The sequence below is a fragment of the Trichomycterus rosablanca genome, chromosome 24 (genome assembly GCF_030014385.1).
Source record: "Trichomycterus rosablanca isolate fTriRos1 chromosome 24, fTriRos1.hap1, whole genome shotgun sequence".
Classification (NCBI taxonomy): domain Eukaryota; kingdom Metazoa; phylum Chordata; class Actinopteri; order Siluriformes; family Trichomycteridae; genus Trichomycterus; species Trichomycterus rosablanca.
The window spans coordinates 385,592-400,000 of record NC_086011.1 but is presented as its reverse complement, the minus strand read 5'-3'; the positions used below and the strand labels follow the sequence as shown (position 1 = coordinate 400,000).

Below are 14,409 nucleotides of genomic sequence, written 5' to 3'. Positions count from 1 at the left end.
CACGGCCAAGATCTCGGTGATGGAGAACTCGCCGGGAGGGGCGACCGCGCCCAGCTCCAGCCACAGGCAGAGCCACCAGAGGGTCGAGGATCTGGAGGTGAGAGTTCCTTCAGTTCTGTTCACAAATGTTTCTGTTTGGATAAACTGCGCACTCTGGTGACCTCTGCTGGCCAAGAAAGGAAATGCAGGCTGTTACAGGCCTTCCCTAACACTTCATCCAGATCACATGATCCAGATCAGATGATCCAGATCGAATTATGCCAGTCCAATACCGATCATTGAGGTAGTGCGTGTTGTTCTCTCCAGATCCCGAAGTTTGCATGTTCTCCCCGTGTCTGTGTGGGTTACCTCCGGGTGCTCTGGTTTCCTCCCACAGTCCAAAGACATGCAAGTGAGATGATTTGGAGACACTTGTCCAGGACTGTGTTCAACATAATCTTGTGACCTGATGAATCTTGTGTGATGAGTAACGGCCGTTTCCTGTTGTGGATGTAACAGAAGGGTGTAAAACATGACGTTAAAATCCTAATAAACGAACAATAAACAAACTCTCCAGATCCCGAACCTGAAGATGCCGCGCGGTATCGCGGTGGACTGGGTAGCTGGGAACCTGTACTGGACCGATTCGGGTCGTGATGTCATCGAAGTGTCTCAGATGAACGGACAGCATCGTAAAACTCTGGTCTCCGGCATGATCGACGAACCCCACGCCATCGTGGTGGATCCCCCCCGCGGGTAAGTAGAGAGGGGGTGTCTACATACGTTCGGTGGTGTAGTTCAGGTGTAGATGATTGTACCGTGTGCTGCAGGACGATGTACTGGGCCGACTGGGGGAATCATCCCAAAATAGAGAAAGCAGCGATGGATGGAACCATGAGAGAAATCCTGATCCAGGAGAACATCCAGTGGCCCACAGGTTCAACCACACCTCATCACATCATCCAGATCCAATAATCCAGATTTAATCATCTACGTAGATCTAATCATCCAGATCATATAGTCCAGATCTAATAATCTAGATCCAATAATCATCCAGATCTAATAATCTAGATCCAATAATCCAGATCTAATCATCCACATCTAATCATCCACATCTAATCATCCAGATCCACTCATCCAGATCATATAGTCCAGATCTAATAATCCAGATCTAATGATCTACAGGTTTAACCACACCTCATCACATCATCCACATCTATTAATACAGATCTAATCATCCAGATCTAAAAATCCAGATCCAATAATCCAGATCTAATCATCCAGATCTAATCATCCAGATCCAGTAATCCAGATCTAATAATCCAGATCCAATCATCTAGATCTAATCATCCAGATATAATGATCTACATTTTCAACCACACCTCATCACATCATCCAGATCTAATCATCCAGATCTGATCATCCAGATCTGATCATCCAGATCTAATCATCCAGATCTAATAATCTAGATCCAATAATCATCCAGATCTAATAATCTAGATCCAATAATCCAGATCTAATCATCCACATCTAATCATCCACATCTAATCATCCAGATCCACTCATCCAGATCATATAGTCCAGATCTAATAATCCAGATCTAATGATCTACAGGTTTAACCACACCTCATCACATCATCCACATCTATTAATCCAGATCTAATCATCCAGATCTAAAAATCCAGATCTAAAAATCCAGATCCAATAATCCAGATCTAATCATCCAGATCTAATCATCCAGATCTAATCATCCAGATCTAATCATCCAGATCCAATCATCTAGATCTAATCATCCAGATATAATGATCTACATGTTCAACCACACCTCATCACATCATCCAGATCTAATAATTAAAATTTAATAATCCAGATCATCTGATCACATTCTAGACTAAATGATCTGATCTTCTTGGATCCACCAGGTCTGGCGGTTGATTACTTTAACGAGCGGCTCTACTGGGCGGATGCTAAACTCTCAGTGATTGGAAGTGTGAACCTGAACGCCAGCGATCCGGTCATCGCCATCACCAGCATCAAAAACAGTACGATCCTACACCCAATTTTTATTATTAATATTTTATTATTATTATTATTAACGTGTTGTTGTGATTATAATTATTATATAATCTGATCCCCTCAGATCTGCACCACCCCTACAGTATCGACGTGTTTGAGGATTATATTTACGGTGTGACGTACCGGGAGAACCTGCTGTTCCGCGTCAACAAATTCGGTAAAGGACCGGTGGAGAATCTCACTACCGGCATGAACCACGCTACTGACCTGGTACTGTACCACATCTACAAACAACCTGAGAGTGAGTACACACACACACACACACACACACACACACAGATACACTTACAAACAACGTCAGAGTGAGTACACACACACACACACACACATTATACACACACACACACACACACACCCTGCTGTCATGACCAGAATGAATCACTGAAATGATTTTCCTGACTCACTGTGTGTGTGTGTGTGTGTGTGTGTGTGTGTATCTGTGTGTGTGTGTGTGTGTGTGTGTATATCTGTGTGTGTGTGTGTGTGTGTGTGTGTGTGTATGTGTACAGTGATGAACCCATGTGACAGGAAGAAGTGTGAGTGGTTGTGTTTGCTGAGCCCCAGTGGGCCGGTGTGTACCTGCCCTAACGACCACGTGCTGGATAACGGGACGTGTGTGGAGATTCGCTCACCCACCACCGCCCGTGAGTAATCCAATCAGATCACACTTCAGCTTTGCACAACGGTTTGGGGAAGGACCCCTCCTGTAGTCAGCATGTCTGTCTTGTATGGTTCAGTTTTTGGATCAGGGTTCTGAATGTGAATGTAGCTGATCTGCTGGTACCTGAAGGTCATGAGGTTTGTTGGTCCATCTTCTGACCCCCTGTGCCCTCTGACCCCTCAGCTCCGGGTGGCGTTTGCACCCTGCAGTGTCTGAACGGAGGAAGCTGCGTCCTAAACGCCAGGAAGCAGCAGAAGTGTCGCTGCCGGCCCAGTTACGGAGGAGACCGGTGTCAGGTGGACCAGTGCAGCGATTACTGTCAGAACGGAGGAACCTGCACCACCTCACCCACAGGTAAGGTAACACCCGTCTCACCACAGCTCGCCCCACCGGGCACCTGAACGGGCACCAGAACGGGCACCAGAATGGGCAGAACGATCGTGTCGGGGGGTGGGAGGTTAATCAGCCATTTGAATCTGAACGTGTTTTTATTCTTCGCTCGTCTCAGGAAGTCCGACCTGTCGGTGCCGGGTGGGATTCACCGGACCCAACTGTAACCTGCGTACCTGCCACCATTACTGCCAGAACAACGCAACCTGCACCGTCAGCAGAGGGAACCAGCCCGTCTGCACATGCCACGCCCACTTCCTGGGTGATCAGTGCCAGTTCAGTAAGTTTCACAGCGCCCCCTGTGTGCACGGAGGACGAGCAGGATCACCATGACGTCTCGTCCCGCGGGGACTGTTGCCTGATACGTGTGTGTGTGTGTGTGTTTGTGTGTGTGTGTGTGTGTGTGCAGGAGTGTGTGATGCCGTGTGTGAACATGGCGGGACGTGTGTTAAGGACGCCGGCGGGTCGGTTCAGTGTCTCTGCCCCCCCCGGTTCGTTGGTAAGAACTGTGAGGTGGATAAATGTCACTACTGCTTCAACGGCAAGTGCATCCCGGCTAATGCTAATCAACCACGAGGAGACGTACTCTGCAGGTACACACACACACACACACACACACACACACACACACACACTTATAATAAACACATACACTCACACACACACACACACACACACACACACTTATAATAAACACATACACTCACACACATCTACACACACACACCTACACTCACACTCACATACACACATAATACAAACACACACACACATCATACACACACACACTCACACATATACTCATATATACACACACACATACATATATGCACACACATACACACACATATATATACACACACACATACATATATGCACACACATACACACACATATATATACACACACACTATACACACATATATATACACACTGGGCTCTGAGTATTTTTGGGGTGGTGCAACATTTGGGGCGGTGCTCTGTTTGGGGTGGAGCTCTGTTTGGGGCGGAGCTACATTTGGGGCAGTGCTCTTTTTGGGGTGGAGCTATGTTTGGGGCGGTGCTTCCCCTTGCACCCACTGTTCCACGTCACTGATGCTGTTTGTTCAGGTTCCACATTACATTAAGAACTTTAATAGGTTTTTAATAGGTGATGCGCCTCAAGTTTGACCTTTTGGAACTCTGTTAGTTGCTTCGTGTGGCTGGTATATATGATACAGTGACGTGTCTGTAGTTGCTGATGTTTATTTATTTATTTTATTTGTGTTTCTTCTAGCTGCTCTGATGGTCGGAATCAGACGAGCTGTTACACGTGTGATGGTTACTGCGGTAACGGACAGTGTTCCTACAGTCCGGCTAATCTCCCACAGTGCAAGTGTGTAACACACACACACACACACTCACACACACTCACACACACTCTCACACACACACACACACACACACACACACATATACACACATACACTCATACACTGAGCACTTTATTAGGAACACCTGTCTGGCACCACCGACCACATATTAGTGTCACTGCAGTTCTGATCCACCTGCTGATCCACAGACAGGCTACAGTCAGTACATGTATACCCAGAGTGCATCTGTATGAAAACACACCAGTGCAGAATTGATAGGTGTTCCTAATAAAGTGCTCGGCGAGTGTTTAAACACACACCGTACATATACGTTGCTTCACTGCGTTCCTGTGTGTTCACCTCTTCACCTGACAGGTGTGCACCCGGGTGGGCGGGGCTTCAGTGTGAGAGTCATGTGACCAGCATGAACACAGACTCCAGTAACCGTGAGTCTCTTTATTTATATTCCTGGACTTTTAATAAATGATCATAAACTACATGGACAAAAGTATTGGGACGCCCCTTTTAATGATCAAACTCACGTGTTAATAAATCAATCATATAAAATAAATGACACGCCTCCGACTGTGCAGCAACAGTTTAGGGAAGGTCTTATCCTGTTCCAGCGTGAGCGAGCTCTATAATGACATGGAGAAAAGCTTCGTGCACAGAGCCCTGACCTCTGGGATGAACCGGAACATCAACTGATCGATCAGCGCCCAGCCGTACAAGTGTCCAGCACAAATTCCCACAGACACACTTGAAAGTCTTGTGAGGAGCTGCTCAGAAGAGCGGCTGTTGTGTTTGGTTTTGTAACACGGCGTCCATGGTCAGGTGTCCCAATACTTTTGTCCCTGTGGTGTACTCCGGTGGGTTCGTCCGTAACGGCGTGTGTCTGTGCAGGTACGGCGTCCATCGTTGTTCCGGTAGTGATACTGGTGCTGCTGGTGTTACTGGTGCTGGGAGCTGGACTGTGGTACAGGAGGAGAATGAGAGGGTGAGTGTTGTTTGATGTTACAATAATGACGTAGTGAATCGACCACGCCCGCTCTGATGAATCATTCATGTCGGATGGTGGTTGATTGATGATGGGTGGATCTCTTTGTTCTCCTCAGGTCTTGCTCTGGCTCTAAACCGCGGCGGTAACCAGGGTTCAGGGTTCAGGGTTTCTGTCTCCTTCTGTTTCTCTCTCCTGCTTTTCTGGTTCCTCTGTGGTTCAGAACCGGTTCTCCTGAGATCCATGTGCTGGTTCTGTCTCTCATCTTATCAGTGTTTAAATGAACCAGTAAAACCAGTCGTGCTGATCACTGCTGGAAATGAGAACGACCCAGAATGATCAAAATAATGTGGATTTAACTGGAGTGAGCTAGACTGGACTTGGCTGGTTTAGACTGGACTGTACTAGAGCGGGTTAGATTGGACTGAACTCAACTGGACTGGGTTAGACTGGAATGTACTGGACTGTACTTGGCAGTACTGTACTGGGTTCGACTGGATTATACTGGGTTCGACTGTGCTGTACTGGACTGTACTGGACTGGGTTCGACTGAACTGTACTGGGTTCGACTGGGCTGTACTGAAATGTACTGGACTGTACTGAAATGTACTGAACTGTACTGGGCTGGGCTGTACTGGCCTGGGTTGGACTGGACTGAGTTGGACTAGACTGTACTTGGCTGTACTGGACTGGGTTAGACTGGACTGTACTGGTTCAAATGGGCTGTACTGGACTGTACTGTGCTGTACAGGGCTGGGCTGTACTGGACTGTACTTGAATTATCTGAACTGTACTGGGCTGTATTGGACTGGACTGTACTGGAATGTACTGAGCTGGGCTGTACTGGGCTGAGCTTAAGCACTCTTTGAATGAACTGATGCCAGTTAAAAAGTTCATCGTGGTTTAATGATTCGAGCTTTTAGAATTGTATATTTATAATTATTAAACTGGAATATTTTGATTTGCCTTTTTGGCAGCTGTGACGTCACTAATGTTCCTTAGACGGAATGGGAGCAAATCCATGCAGTCATGTTCCAGAAGAGTGAAGGCTGGTAAAGCAGGAAAGAAAACTGTGTGTGTGTGTGTGTGTGTGTGTTGATCGAGCGTCTTGTGTATTAAACGTGTGTGTTTTGATAAGCTCTGGGTGTGTGTGGTTGGTGTTGCTTTGGTTCCAGCTTTTCCAGTGACTGTTGGTTGTTGGTGGCGCCCCCTTGTGTCCTGGCTGTATGTGTAGAGTAATAATATGATTTTAAGTCTCTTAATTACAAATTTATTCGTGTGTAATTATTTTCTTCACAGAGCGAAAGGCTTCCAACACCAGCGGATGACGAACGGAGCCATGAACGTGGAGATCGGGAACCCGGCGTATAAGATTTACGAGGGGGAGCAGGAGGACGACGTGGGGGAGCTGCTGGACTCCGATTTCACTCTCGATCCTGATAAGGTGAACGTGAACTGAGATCAGGGTCAGAAATATACGGACAGTCATCTGGATGATTCGTTTGTGGTGTAGAGATCATGTGATTTAATGTGTTAGTGCCAATATAAATAGGGACAGTTTGACTGCACAAAATCAATGCTGAGAGAAAATGCGCTGGTGCTGGTGGGATGTATAAATAAATAAAAGATCTGCTGTGATCGAGAAGCTGCTGGAACATGGGACTCAAGTGTCCACAGTCAAGCAAGCTTCACGTTCCAGTGAGCTTAGAAGCTCCCACAATCCCAGGATTGTTGGTGATCAGATGAAGCCGTTCTGTTAGAGAACATGGTGAGGCATTTAAACCCAACAACACTGCACCTGCTGTAAAGCATAGTGGTGGTAGTATCACGCTGCTGTAAGAGGAAGATCAGCTCAGAGTTCTTTCATCTTGGAGGCAATCTGATGTTCCAGAGTGACGTTAAACCCAAACACACATCAGAACTTAATGGTCCTGACTTCAAAGCTGTCAGTAATATGTGGACAGTACTAGAAAGTCACGCCTGTGTCCAAAAATAAACAAATCTGATTAAACTCTACAATAATAATTCTATTGATTGCTCAAAGGTCCAGATCCAGTTGTACCAGAAGCTTAAGCAGTTAATAGAGGTAAAAATGAGCCAAGTGGGACAGAATCATATATTAGATGTGATGTCTATATATTTTTGACACAGTGAAAATTCTTCTTATTATTATTATTATTTTTTGTTAATATGCAATATTGTTGCTGCATTTGTAAAAAGCTGATTAGCCAGATAGTGACGCACTAACAGTAACAGATTTCATTTTTAAGATTTAATTCTTTAGATTCAATTCTTTCGATTCAATTCCTCAGATTCAATTCGTTAGATTCAATTTTTTCGATTTAATTCATTAGACTCTATTCTTTCAACTTAGTTTAGTGTGTGTGTGTGTGTGTGTGTGTGTGTGTGTGTGTATAATGTGTGAGTGTGTGTGTGTTAGTGTGTGTGTTTAACTGGCTATGACTAAATTGGGTTACAACAATGCAAGAACATATAATAAAAACCTGAATTTAAAAACAGGCCGTCTGTGCCTTTATTTTATTAATAATTCTGTTTTTTTGTTGTTGTTTTTAGCCGACGAACTTCACGAACCCGGTGTACGCCACGCTCTACATGGGAGCCCAGAGCAGCCGGAACTCTCTGGCCAGCACGGATGAAAAGAAAGAGCTGCTGTCCCAAGGAGACGAAGAGCCGCTGGTGGAGCCGCTAGCATAGACTGGACTGATCTTATACAGCACCTGTTGTGTCTTGTGATGAAGAAATTTCGCCCCCTGGTGGAGAATCCGGCCGCGCGACAGCACAGTAGAAAACGTACAAACCGAGGAGCGCTTTCGTACGTCACAGGTTTAGATTTTCTCCGGGTCGGAACGTCAGAAAAAAACGATTTTTAATGTTTATGAAGCGATTTTATTTCCACTCGCAGTTTTTTACCTTCATACAACAGAGACGCAGAAATCAGTCAGAAGATCTGAGCTTTTATTTTTATATGGACCGTATAGAGGACGATTGTTGTTGATTGATGATGTTTTTAGCGGCGGATGAAACCTGTACAGCGCACCGCACATCTTACTTCTGTATTTAGTTAGCGTGGTTCGGTTAGCACGAGCTTTTATGGTACACAGCGTCTGCAGCTACAACACGCGTGCTTTTAATTTCACTTATCAGCCTTAATAATGCCGAACAATATAGAAATATATCAATAAATAAATATCATTTTATAAATAATGTTAATGATAATATTATAAATCTGTTCATACATTCTGAGCTGCTCGTCTCTCTGAACTTACTTCATTTCATTCAAATAAACAACAAAACCAGTTTAAATCTTTCAGTTTTTATTATTACATTTTATTATATTATTATTATTTCTATTTCCTCAGATTCAATTTATTAGATTCAATTCTTTCAACTTAGTTTAGTGTGTGTGTGAGAGAGACTGTGTGTGTGGTGAGAGTGTGTGTGTGTATAGTGTGTGTGTATAGTGTGTATAGTAGGTGTGTGTGTATGTGTTGAGTGTTTGAAGACTCAGTCGTGGCTCTGAGATTAAAATCATGTTTTATTTATTTGCTGGAAATCTTTACCTGCTAAATCATGTTTATTATAAACAAAATAAAAACATCTGATACATTTATTATTAATCCATATACACTATATAGGCAAAAGTATGTGGACGCCCTTTCAGTTATTTAATTCATGTGTTTTAGCCACTAGTTGCTAACAGGTGTAACATCCAACAAGCTTGTGCTCATGTGTCCAAATACTTTTGACCATATAGACTTCATTAATCTTGAAACACCGTCACTCAAATAAAAACTGACTAATCAACTGTTTATATTTCAGTTTATCATCGTTATTTTCATATATTTCTGGACACTTCATTCATTTTTCAGAACCGTTTCCCCACAGTTACAGTCTGAATTCCGTCTTTTCTCTCCTCACTCGATTCCTTTGGCCTTCAGCTCCTCCTTCACTCTCTTCAGGTACTCCGGGTCCGGGTAGCCGAAACTGTGGAGGAAATGATAGAATGATTTTAATAATATAATAAATGATCAGGGCTGAGGAGGATCAGGAGCTTCTCTTACTTCTGAGAGCCGCCATGCGTGTTCGTCTTGTGATAAACTTCGTTCCAGATAACTGCATCGTTCATTCCAGAAGTTCTGGAGGTTCCGACGGTGAAGATGAGTCTTTGATCGAACGCTCTCCTCAGCAGATCGAGGACGTGATTCCCTTCTGGGTTATCAGGTAAGTACGCTGTGCGACTGGTTCCATGATAAGTTCTCCCAGGGTTTGGATGTTCATGCTACATAGAAATGTACAACAAATGAACAAACGCAAAGTACACGAGTATTATATACATGTTATGTCTAAAAATATGTGGACACCACCCTAATGACTGATTTTAGTTGTTTCTGCCACAAATTCTCACAGAAAGACTCCAAACTCTTGTAGAAAGGCTCCCCCCGTGAGTGGATGATATTAAAGCCACAACAAAACAAAGATTCAGTATAAATGCTTGTGGTTTTGGAACAGGATTTTTGACCAGCCCACGCTCAGGTGTCCAAAAACTTTTGGTCATGTGGTGCATGTTAATGTGCTGGGTCAAAAATATTTAAAGTTTTTAATACTTAATCACTCAGTCTGGTTTATCTCGGGGTGTAGAAAGTTCTATAAAGTCGTTTCACTTTGTGGCCTCTTAATTCCACATTACTGGTTATGACTGACTACAAGTGGTGACCTCTCTGTGCCCATATAATATATATATAACATATGTTTGGCCACACCCATGAACAATAAATAGAAACAAAAAGCTCTTGCTTTCTGATGATATAAAACTCGCTTGGCTGTGGAAGGCCATGTTCTAATAGGTTCTAATGTCAGACAGTGTGTTCTAAATAATTCTGCATTAGATCAGACAAATTTTGCATAAAGTAACTCAAGGGCAGTCAATTTTGCCCTATTTATATGAGCACAGAGAAGTCACCATGTTAGAAAGACAAAGGAAGGTTCTCTTACCGTCTGGGTTCCACCTGGGATGTTGTAATTAATCTCAATCACGCCGCAGTTAGAGTAACCAGGAAGGCTGTTGTATTTACAGTGCTTGACGTTCATTGTTCCACGAGGTTGGTTTCCTATCAGGGTTCCAAAGACTTTCTTACACAGTGGGCAGGTTTTCCCGATGCTCTTCACCGAATTCTCCAGACACTCCTTGCAAAAGCCGTGACCACATTTCAGCTTCGTCTGGTCAGTGAACGAGTCCAAGCAGATGGGACAGTTGTCCTCTTCATCTGTCTTGCTTTTTCTAGCATCAATTACAGATGCTTTTACTTTGGATTGTAATCTTGATATTATGTTTATTCTTTGATCTGGCTCTGTTCTGTAATTTACAAGATTACCTGAAAGAGGTCTCATTCTCAAAGGACCTCCTCCCTGGAGTACCTGCTTGTACAATTCCACAGACGCCCTTGTAGAACTTGTCGATGGTGTCGAAAGATCCAGTAACTGATAAATAATTGTCCACCTGGTACTTCCAGAACCTCTTTAGGAGCTCAGTTTGAGTTGTCAGTGGAAGTTTCTCTAGATCCATTACAGCAGTCACGACCATGTTCACCTAAAAATATGTGGACGTTAAATGTTGGTTCAAGGAGGTTTGTAGCACTGATAGTAACATTAAGATTCATCTGTACAGTTCCAAACACACTATATGACCAAAAGTATGTAGACGCTTGATTGTAAGCTTGAACTACGCACATTTAAATGGAATTGCCCCCCCCCCTTTCCCAGTTCAGTCTTTACTCCTCTGGGAAGGCTTTTCACAGGATGTAGTCACACAAGCACTTGTAAGGTCAAGCACTGATGTCGGATGAGAAGGCCTGTCTCGCAATAGACATTCATTTCAAAAGTTTGGTTGAGTTCACGCCTCTGCGCAGGCCACAGAGACAGGAAACTGGGAGCTCAAAGAGAAGATGCCAAAAGCACACCGGACTGAGCCTGGCTTCATGGTTTGCCAACATTATGTGAGAAAAAACTGGAATGGAATAGCAGTACCTTCAGCTTAAGAGATTTCATGCATGATGAGGCGCGTAGACTGCCAATTTAAGAAACCACGCCTCCGTGTCCCCTATCAGCCATAACAGCTGATAGAGGATAATTATTTCCTTCGGGATAAATAAAGTATCTATCTATCTGTCTAGCATAACAACAGATGGGCATGATTCTGTATCCCACGTACCCTGCCCATCTCTGTAGCAGATAAGCATGCTCCAGTAGGAAGTAGTAGCTCATTTCATATAATTAATTGTTTATATATCTGTTAGCAACAGGTGTGGCTAAAACTCAGTAAGAAGAACTTTTGGCCATTTAGTGTTCACGTCCCTTACAAGTGTAAGAAAACCTTTTAGCAAATGCAGCAGCGTGGCCATAATGACCATAAACCCAGGCTACCTTTGAAACTCCTATTTTGGCGTCCACTGTGGATTCTGGACTTTGCAGTTTATCTTTAGACTTTTCACCCAACAGAAAGTGAACCATGGCGCTCTGTTTGAGATCCTTGAATACCAGTGTTGCCATTTTCATCTTCTTCAAGGTGCTCAAAACTTTAAAAAATAGAAATAAAAGTCATTAAAAATCAAATTAAACAGATTCTGTGTGGTGGTGCAGGAAGAGGAAGAACCTGTTCACCTGATGGCGGTGTGATCTCCACCTCTGCTGTGGTTCCATCACCCATCAGCCGAAAACCGACGACCCCACAGTTCACATCCAGCAGATCTGACAGAATTAAATTACACCACTTCTGTAGAGCGTTTTTTAGAGAAGCACCCCATCCTGGGGGCAACTGCTCCGTCCAGTCCACTCGGATACTGACCTTTGCAGCATCCAGAGGAGCAGAAGCGCTGGACTGGTCATCGTTCTGCATTCAAAGCAGTTTTGATTATATTTCAGCAACATGATGAAGAGAAGAAAAGTTTCATGTAATGAATAAATGACACACAGATGTACATTAGTATTAGTCCCCGTTGTAATCCAGTCCCTATATCTGAATCAGATCCTGTCCCCATCCCTGATTCAGGTTTAGTCCCCATATCTGATCTCATCTGAAGGTCAATTTTCACTGGGCGTCCCCAAATCTACACTCACCCACAGATGCCAGACCAGTCGAGCTGTCCCACGTGGGGGCACCAAATTGTAGTGGAACATTTTTGTCAAAAAACGAGTCTCTTCAGTTCAGTTTTTGTCTTTGATGAAGCTCTAGACCTCATCTCAGATTCGGCTTTAGTTTTTGGGTTTTTGTTTGCAGACACCATGTGTCCTTCTTAAGCTTCTGCTCTTAAGCTTCTGCTAGACTGGTTTCTGGCTCATACTTGGACCTCCAGTACAGTCCACATATTTCTCCAAGATCCAAGAATTTAAAACCCTGAGACGCCACAAACTACCTTCCTTACAGCGTACATGAACTATAATGTGTAGAAAGGCTCGTGGTACTTACGTTATTTTTCTCCAGGGCTTCCATGTCTTGTTAAGACCTTCAAAGATATCAAGTTCAAACCTAAAACACCAGAACGTTCTCTTAAGCAGTCGAAGCACCATTAGTCGTGTTTCTGTTTAAACATTTACAAAGTGGAAGTCAAAACAGAGCAGGAATAAATCTGTCTCTATCATCTCCTGATCTGTATTAATACAACTACACTACCCATAATACACTGCTGTTGGTAATGAATCAGTAATGCAGTATATAGTTCAGGGGTGGTGAGTGAGACATGTACAGCAGTGTTTTACTGTGTCAATAGTATGTGGACACCACCAGATCATGAGCTTGTCTGATCTGAAAATCATGGGCATTAATACTGACAGAAAACTGCCGAAGACTATATGAACCTTACACGAGTGTGTGTACACTTTAAGATACAGAATTATACCTACACTGTATGGGCAAAAGTACACGGATACCACTGCTAATGTTTGAATTTAGTCGTTTCTGCCACATGACATGCTTTAAACACTCTGGCAACAGTTTGGGGAAGTCCTCTTTCTCTCTCAGCATGTTTACACCCTTAAGCACTGTAGAAATATGTGGTTTGACTGGTCATGTGCTAACAAAGCCCAGCCCGACACTTTTGAGATGGATCAAACTTCTCTTCCAACATCAGTACCTGACCTCACTGACTCTGTCGACTGAACGGAAACAAATTCTAACAGAGGTCTAGTAGAAAGTGAGTAGAAATGTGAGCAATGTGATATAAATGCACACAGATTTGAAACAGAATGTCTGACAAGCTCATGGTCAAGTGTCCCAATACTTTTGTCCTTATAGTAACAATATTATTTATTTATTGGAAATAAATTTGCTCTGGTTTACTTACCAGTTACAGGTTGGTTGACACTGGTCTGCTCTCCTCACAGCTCACTGATATTTACAGGAAAATGAAAGTGAAAGTATTTGCTGCTCAGCAGGTGGAATGAAGGTTGTAAATCCTGGCATGGATTTATTTTCTTACTTCACAGAGCTGAAAAGTTTTTTTTTTGTGATAATGAGATTTAACAGACTGGATGGAATTATTAATAACGTTTGTACGATGGTTGATTAAGTAACCAGCGGAGGGGCAATTACTTTTTCACACAGGGCCAGCTGATGTCTGGGTATGATTTATTTCAGTAAATAAAATGATGTATTTTGGTTTTATTTACTTCACATTCTCACAGCGCTGTGATCCATGATATGAGACATCATGTAAAGTGCAGAATTAAGCCTCCCTGTGCAAGGAAATACATCATTCCAATAAGATTTATTATTTATTTATTATTGTTTATTATGATAATTTATTATAAATAAATCCTGCATTACTGTGTCTTTTTATTAGGATCCACAGAGCCGCTAATAAATACAAATGATTTTAGAAGATCAGAACAATTACAGGTCGACACCTGAGGTACTATTTAAAATATTAGAACCTTTCACT

General features: G+C 43.1%; 2 protein-coding genes across 3 annotated transcripts in view; one reads left to right on the top strand and one right to left on the bottom strand.

The window, feature by feature from the left end:
- lrp1aa (low density lipoprotein receptor-related protein 1Aa) overlaps positions 1 to 8,779 on the top strand; it is an 80,823-nt gene extending 72,044 nt beyond the window's left edge. For both annotated transcript variants that reach the window (XM_062986196.1, XM_062986195.1), the window contains exons 76-89: positions 1 to 97; positions 557 to 735; positions 810 to 916; positions 1,902 to 2,021; positions 2,120 to 2,296; positions 2,565 to 2,699; positions 2,900 to 3,070; positions 3,225 to 3,386; positions 3,516 to 3,699; positions 4,383 to 4,481; positions 4,834 to 4,904; positions 5,362 to 5,455; positions 6,755 to 6,899; positions 8,030 to 8,779. The exon at positions 1 to 97 is cut by the window's left edge and continues 169 nt beyond it. In XM_062986196.1, the coding sequence (XP_062842266.1) occupies positions 1 to 97; positions 557 to 735; positions 810 to 916; positions 1,902 to 2,021; positions 2,120 to 2,296; positions 2,565 to 2,699; positions 2,900 to 3,070; positions 3,225 to 3,386; positions 3,516 to 3,699; positions 4,383 to 4,481; positions 4,834 to 4,904; positions 5,362 to 5,455; positions 6,755 to 6,899; positions 8,030 to 8,170 (1,882 nt within the window). In that variant the 3' untranslated portion in view covers positions 8,171 to 8,779. The remainder of the gene's footprint in view (positions 98 to 556; positions 736 to 809; positions 917 to 1,901; positions 2,022 to 2,119; positions 2,297 to 2,564; positions 2,700 to 2,899; positions 3,071 to 3,224; positions 3,387 to 3,515; positions 3,700 to 4,382; positions 4,482 to 4,833; positions 4,905 to 5,361; positions 5,456 to 6,754; positions 6,900 to 8,029) is intronic.
- LOC134302118 (E3 ubiquitin-protein ligase DTX3L-like) lies at positions 8,771 to 11,057 on the bottom strand. The gene is made up of 4 exons (XM_062987167.1): positions 10,849 to 11,057; positions 10,469 to 10,754; positions 9,538 to 9,755; positions 8,771 to 9,460 (listed from the first exon to the last, which is right to left on the bottom strand). Exons 1-4 carry the CDS (start codon positions 11,055 to 11,057, stop codon positions 9,391 to 9,393), a joined length of 783 nt encoding a protein of 260 aa, XP_062843237.1. The 3' UTR covers positions 8,771 to 9,390.
- Positions 11,058 to 14,409: the final 3,352 nt, after the last annotated feature.

Coding starts and splice junctions, on each gene's coding strand:
- LOC134302118 (XM_062987167.1), bottom strand. CDS start 11,057: ATGGTCGTGACTGCTGTAATGGATCTAGAGAAACTTCCACTGACAACT. Junction 10,755..10,848: donor GAGAATGAGACCTCTTTCAG/GTAATCTTGTAA, acceptor AATTGATGCTAG/AAAAAGCAAGACAGATGAAG. Junction 9,461..9,537: donor ACGCATGGCGGCTCTCAGAA/GTAAGAGAAGCT, acceptor TTTCCTCCACAG/TTTCGGCTACCCGGACCCGG.